The sequence below is a fragment of the Elephantulus edwardii genome, unplaced genomic scaffold (assembly GCF_000299155.1).
Source record: "Elephantulus edwardii isolate Elephantulus edwardi_28Jun2011 unplaced genomic scaffold, EleEdw1.0 scaffold00020, whole genome shotgun sequence".
Classification (NCBI taxonomy): domain Eukaryota; kingdom Metazoa; phylum Chordata; class Mammalia; order Macroscelidea; family Macroscelididae; genus Elephantulus; species Elephantulus edwardii.
Genome location: NW_006399770.1, coordinates 26,781,098 through 26,787,420, shown reverse-complemented (window position 1 = coordinate 26,787,420; position 6,323 = coordinate 26,781,098). Strand labels below are relative to the sequence as shown.

The 6,323-nt window shown below is 44.0% G+C and overlaps 1 protein-coding gene across 1 annotated transcript in view; it reads left to right on the top strand.

The window, feature by feature from the left end:
• The first annotated feature begins 137 nt into the window (after window positions 1-137).
• VAV3 (vav 3 guanine nucleotide exchange factor) overlaps window positions 138-6,323 on the top strand; it is a 561,290-nt gene continuing 555,104 nt past the window's right edge. Inside the window, exon 1 of the mRNA XM_006882495.1 lies at window positions 138-341. Coding sequence (XP_006882557.1) covers window positions 138-341 — 204 coding nt within the window. The remainder of the gene's footprint in view (window positions 342-6,323) is intronic.

Genomic DNA, 6,323 nt, shown 5'->3' with positions numbered 1-6,323 from the left:
GTGCGCCGAGTCACGCGCCGCGGCGCCAGCTCCCTCGATCCCTCGCCGCGCAGGGGCCCGCGGCGGCTGGAGCGGAGGACTCGCGGCGACACCTCTGCCGCTCGCCCTGGCCCGGCCGCCTCCGGGAGCCGTCGGACATGGAGCCCTGGAAGCAGTGCGCGCAGTGGCTCATCCACTGCAAGGTGCTGCCGGCCAACCACCGGGTCACTTGGGATTCGGCGCAGGTGTTTGACCTGGCACAGACCCTCCGCGATGGAGTCCTGCTCTGCCAGCTGCTCAACAACCTCAGGGCGCACTCCATCAACCTGAAGGAGATCAACCTGAGGCCCCAGATGTCCCAGGTAAGGAGACCCACCAGGGCGCCTGGTCCCCACCAGCGTCTCCGCCTCCAGCCCGCATCTCCCATTAATCATCCGGCTAATTTCTTTGTGTAAATGCAAACATCTAGGTGCGCTCCGGGGTCTCAGCCTCCCAGCTCACTGCTTAGGGATCCACTCCTTTGAAATGGTTTAGCGCTTTAGCTGAATGTTGAAGCTCCGCGTCCGGAGATGGTACGAGGTTTTCTGTGTGGCCAGGACAATAAGTTGCCCTAAGGTTGCATTTTACCTACTTTTTGTTTGTTTTTTCTAATAAGGTGTGTCTGGTTGGCAACAAAGGGCATTTAGTCCAATCCTTTTATGATAACGATGGTAAAGGACGGAGCGAGATGTTGGGCTGATTTTATTTTCGTTCTATTATATTGCTTTGAATGTTGTCTCCATGTTTTCACGAAAGAGGAACCACGATATAAATGAGGACTGTAGGAAGTGGAGGGCGTTCCGGGACCGTTATCTGTACAGGAATGACACGGGTCAGAAGGGAGGAAAAGGGAGCAGGACGCAGCGGCTGCCCTCCAAGTCCCCACTAAGATGTGGCCAGCTGGCAAGAGAGATGGTTGTGTTTACAGCTCTTCTGAAACCATGTGAGAAGAAGCGAGTTCAGCCTCTCTCAGCAGCGACAGGAAACGAGAAGTTGAGCTCGATTCCGCTTTCTCTCATTCAGTGCTCTGGGCTCAGGTGCTGTGTGGTGCACGTTTGGCCCCTGTAGCTGGGGCCTTGAGTGGGGATGAGACTTTGAGGGTTTGAGAGCAAGCTTTCAACGCTGGGGACCGCGTGCGCTCTCGACTCAGTTCAAAAGTCCCAATTAAATTGAATGGTTGGTTGGTGTCTTCGGAAAGTATTGTGCAGAAAAATGTTAAGCAGGATACTTTTCACAATGCGCAGACACACACACACACACACACACACACACACACACACACTCCACTTTAAACTTGAGAAATGAGAGTAAAAAGTACTGGTCATGACACACGTTAGGTCTACAACCTGCATGGTACATAACAGAGCCACAGCTACTTAACAACTGGAACAGTGCCTTTTATGAAGGCCTTGACTTTATATGATTGAATACATATTTAGGGTTACAGCTTCTCTGATGCTTGATGTCATTGTGTCACCAGATTGTCATTCAGCCTTTCACGTTGTAAGGGCATCTCTTGCCTCTCTGCCTTCAGCCTCAAGGTTGGCACTCCCAAGAGAAAGCAGATTCATAGGTAGTGAGAGCGGTGCATATTTAAAAGTCAGCTGAATGATTTTATAGTCTCTCATAAGCCTGAATATTGATTGCAAACTCTGTGGATCCCTTCAAAGTTGTCTGTTAACCCTGTGACGTTTTCATTACCTGAAGCACTGCTGTCCTGAATAGAGTTCAGTCTGGAACTACAGGGATTATTTGGCCCACAGGTCTCCAGAAGGCAGGGTAGGCCATGTCTCACCCCATCAGCTCAGAGTACAGCGATGTGTGACTGTCACCCCATCGGCTCAAGAGTACAGCAAAGCGGGGAGGAAGGGGTGGACAGGGAAAAAGTGCAACAATGAATAAATGGAAATCTAAAGTCTTTGTAAACTTTCATTATAATAATGATGATGATGATAATAATAATAATAAATAATAATAATAATAATAATAGAGTTCAGCAATGTGTGACGGTTCGGAAACCAACTTCTAGGGACTCTGAGGAAACAAGCTGTTTTAATAACCAACTTTTCCAGAAGACTAAAGTTGCCCCCTTTGAACTTTCAGATTTTTATTTGAATGTTAACGTGGATGAAAATATTTTCAAAAGTGTTCTGCTCGTTCATCCCCTCTTAGAGTATACAATTGAACTCATTGCTGTTGATCAGGAATCAATTCCTAGCTCACTCTCCAGCAGGTCTCCAGAGGCTGTAAATTTCATGAGATGATATGGAGGGAGAGCACAGGAGAGAAAGACCTTGGATGAGATGGATTGATATGATAACTGGGGCAATGGGATTAGATGTGTCAGAGTCAGTGAGACTGTTGTTCAGAGCTGTTGTACATAGGGTCACTACGAGTTGCCATTGACGACACAAAACAGCATGTTGTTGTTGTTATGTGCCATCAAGTCTCTTGTGACTCATAGCAACCCTATGTACAAGAGCCCTAAACACCATTCTATCCTGTGCCACTCTCGCTGTCTCAAATACACTCATTCCCACCACTCCAATCACAGAATCACTCCATCTCATCGAAGGTCTTCCTCTCCTGTGCCGTCCCTCTCTAAGGGCCAGTCCCTCCTTGCAGCATGCCCAAATGATGTCAGACGAAGCTTCAGAATCCTTGACTCCAAGGAGCATTCTTCACCCTCTCCAAGACAAAACTGTTTGTTCTTCTAGCAGTCCATGGTATATTCAACACTCTTCTCCAGTACCACGGCTCAAAGGCTCTTTCTATCATCCCTATTCACTGTCCAACTCTCCGATGTGTAGCCCGTAATTGCAAAGACTATAACCTGGATCAGGCGCACCTTAGTCTCCAGCCTGATGTCTTTGCTTTTCAGTACTCTTGAGAGGTCCCTCACTGCTGATTTTCCCAATACAATGCATCTCCTGATTTCCTGGCTGCTGTTACCAAGAGTGTTGACAGTGGAACCAAGTAAACGAAAACTGTTAACTATCTCAATCTCTTCACCATCCATACTGATGCTGCCAATTGCCCCAGTGGTCAGAATCTTTGTTTTCTTGATGTTGAACTTCGGTCCATATTGAAGACTGCAGTCCTTGACTTCCTGCAGCAAGCGTTTCAGGTCCTCCTCAGTTTCAGCAAGCAGGGTTGTGTGACCTGCATAATGCAGATTGTTGATGATTCTTCCACCAGTCCTGATGCCACATTCCTCCTCGTACAGCCCAGCGTCTTGGATGTTCTGTTCTGCATACAGATTGAAAAGGTATGGAGACAAAATACATCCCTGCCGGACCCCCTTCTTGACTTTGAACCATCCAGTGTCTCCCTGCTCTGTTCTGACGACTGCTTCTTGGTCCAAGTATAGGTTTCGCATTAGCACAATCAAATGTTTGGGATTCCCATTCTTCTCAGAGTCAGCCATAGCTTGTTGTGATCCACACAGTCAAAAGCCTTTGCATAGTCAATGAAGCACAGATAGACATTCTTCTGGTATTCTCTGCTTTCTGCCAAGATCTATCTAACATTAGCTATAATATCCCTAGTACCATGACCTCTTCTAAATCCAGCCTGCACATCTGGCAGTTCTCTGTTGACATATTGTTCCAGACATTTTTGGATAATTTTTAGTAGAATCTTGCTTGCATGTGATATCAACGATATTGTTCAATAATTTCCACACTCTGTTGGGTCACCGTTCTTTTGAATGGGAACAAATATTGATCTCTTCCAGTCAGTTGGCCAGCTCACTGTCCTCCAGATTTCCTGGTACAACTTAGTGAGCACATCCAGGGCAGCGTCTGTTTGTTGTAATAAATCAATTCTGCCTTATTTTTTGCCAATTCCTTGAGAGCAGCTTGAACTTACTCCTTCATCACCATAGGCTCTTGCTCATATGTTATTTTGTGAAATTCCTCTCTGTCAGCCAATGCCTTCTGATACGTGACTCTGTGTACTCTTTCTGTCTTCTTTTGATACTTCCTGGATCATTTAACATTCTACTCAAACTATCTTTAAGTACTGCTACCCGTGGCTTGAATTTGTTTCTCAACTCCTTCAGCTTAAGAAACGCTGAGTGAGTTCGGCCCTTTTGATTTTTTGACTCCAGCTCTCTCTGCACATTTCATTATAGTATCTTGCTTTGTCGTCCCGAACTGCCTTTTGAAATTTTTTGTCAGCTCTTTGATTTCTTCCTTTAGCTTTGGCTTCTCAGCGCTCTAATGCAATACTCAGAGTCTCATCTGACATCCACCTTGGTCTTTTCTTCTTCTTCAGCCTTTGTAATGATCTTTTGCATTCTTCATGGACGATTTTCTTGAGCTCATTTGGTCTACCCTCATTGGTGTTCAAGGCCTCAAACCTGTTCCTGAAATGCTTTTGAATTTCGAGTGGGACAAACTTAAAGTAAAATCTTGGTTCCCATGGACTTGATTTAATTTTCCTCAACTTCAGCTTGAACTTGCATATGAGTAGTTAGTGGTCTGTCCCACAATCAGCACCAGGCCTGGTTTTCACTGCTGATAATTGAGCTTCTCCAGTGAGTCTTTCCACAAATGTAATTGATTTGATTCCTATGTGTACCATCAGGTGAGATCTATGTGTATAGTGTTTATATTTCTTATAAAAAGTATTTGCAGTGAATAAATTATTGAATGTGCAGAACTCTATCATTCTATCTCCAGCCTCATTTCTCTTACTGAGCCTGTATTTTCCAGCTACTGATCCTTCTTCCTTGTTCCCAGCTTTTGCGTTTCAGTTGCTCATTGTTATTAATACATTTTGATTGCATGTTTGATCAATTTCTGACTGCAAAAGTTGGTAGAAATCTACTATTTCCTCCTCTGGCTTTAGTTGTTGGTACATATATTTGAATGACAGTGGTATTCACTGGAATTCCTTGTATGCATGTGGATATTATCCTGTGGCTCACCACATTGTATTTCAGGATGGGTCTAGAAATGACATTTTTAATTATGAAACTAACTCCATTTTTTCCTCACCTTTTCATCCCCGGCATAGTAAATCATATGATCATCAGATTCAAAATGTCCCATGCCAAGCCATCTCATTTTGCCAATACCTAGTATGTCAATTTTTATGCATTCCATTTCTTTCTTAACAATGTCCAATTTTCCTACATGTATGCTTCTCACGTTCCATGTTCCAATCACTAGTGTCTCCTTACAGCTGTTTCTCTTTCCATTTCTAAGATCTCAGTTTCAAGTGACATGTTTGTTAGTCCAAATGATAGTCTTAAGTGTGCTCTATTGTACATAGGGTTTTCGAAGGCCTGTGATTTTGGAAGTGGATGGCCAATCCTTCTTCCTAGTCTGTCTCAATTTTTAAATATCTATAATAGTATCTGACAGACAGGCATTCTGCAGAAAAGAGCAGATGAAAGACATTTACCAGTTAGAAAAAGACCAATATTCACTGTTGCTGCCCACCCCGCTACATGTTTGGTTGGTCAGCAAATCTCATGAGAGAAGATTGTCTGCCTTTCCCTCTCACAGCATCTGGTGGATTTAAACTAAATGCCTTTGTTTTGGAAGCATAGCTCCCTACCCACTAGGCTACCTAAAGTAGATGTGATTTAACTTTCTGAAGATAACAGATGGCATTGTTGTTGTTGTGAACTGATGAGTTGGAACCGAGCTGTAGCTGACCATCTAGTGCGTTTTCAGAGGCAGTTAATCGCCTTCGAGGTATCATTAATGAATACTGAGCAAGGACAACATTAGGGAGCTCTGCCCTACGTTAGGGGCCCTGGGATGAAGACAGGAGCCTTTCTGTCAAGGAATTATTACACTGCTCTCAGATAAACCAGCGGATCATAATGAGAAAAGTGGACAGATATGACCTTCCTTAGGCTATTGAGTTCTTAACTCTGCTCTGTCTTGAGCTTCCTGATTCCAAATTTAGTGGGCTTTTCACTGTAAATTTCCTGGAAGTGAGAGGTGATACTGAAACTGGAGTTTGGAATGGTTTTGGTTTGGTTCTTATCAACATTGCGAAGAGGTAAAGTCGCTGTGCAGCTCTCTGCTGGACAGATGAATCATTAAGATTTACCACATGGTTCCATAAAATATCATATATTTAACTTGTCTACAGTGCCCACTCTGTAATATGCAGTGAATAACTATTTTAGCAAAATTACTTGCTTTTTCCTGATACAGTAATATCAAAAGTAGCTGGCCCTATAAGTGCCTCAAGGCTGATTAAAACAAAACAAAAAAAAAATAAAGGAAAGGAGGAAAAAAATTGGTATGAGTGGGATAAAGGACACCTGACCCAAATTAGGG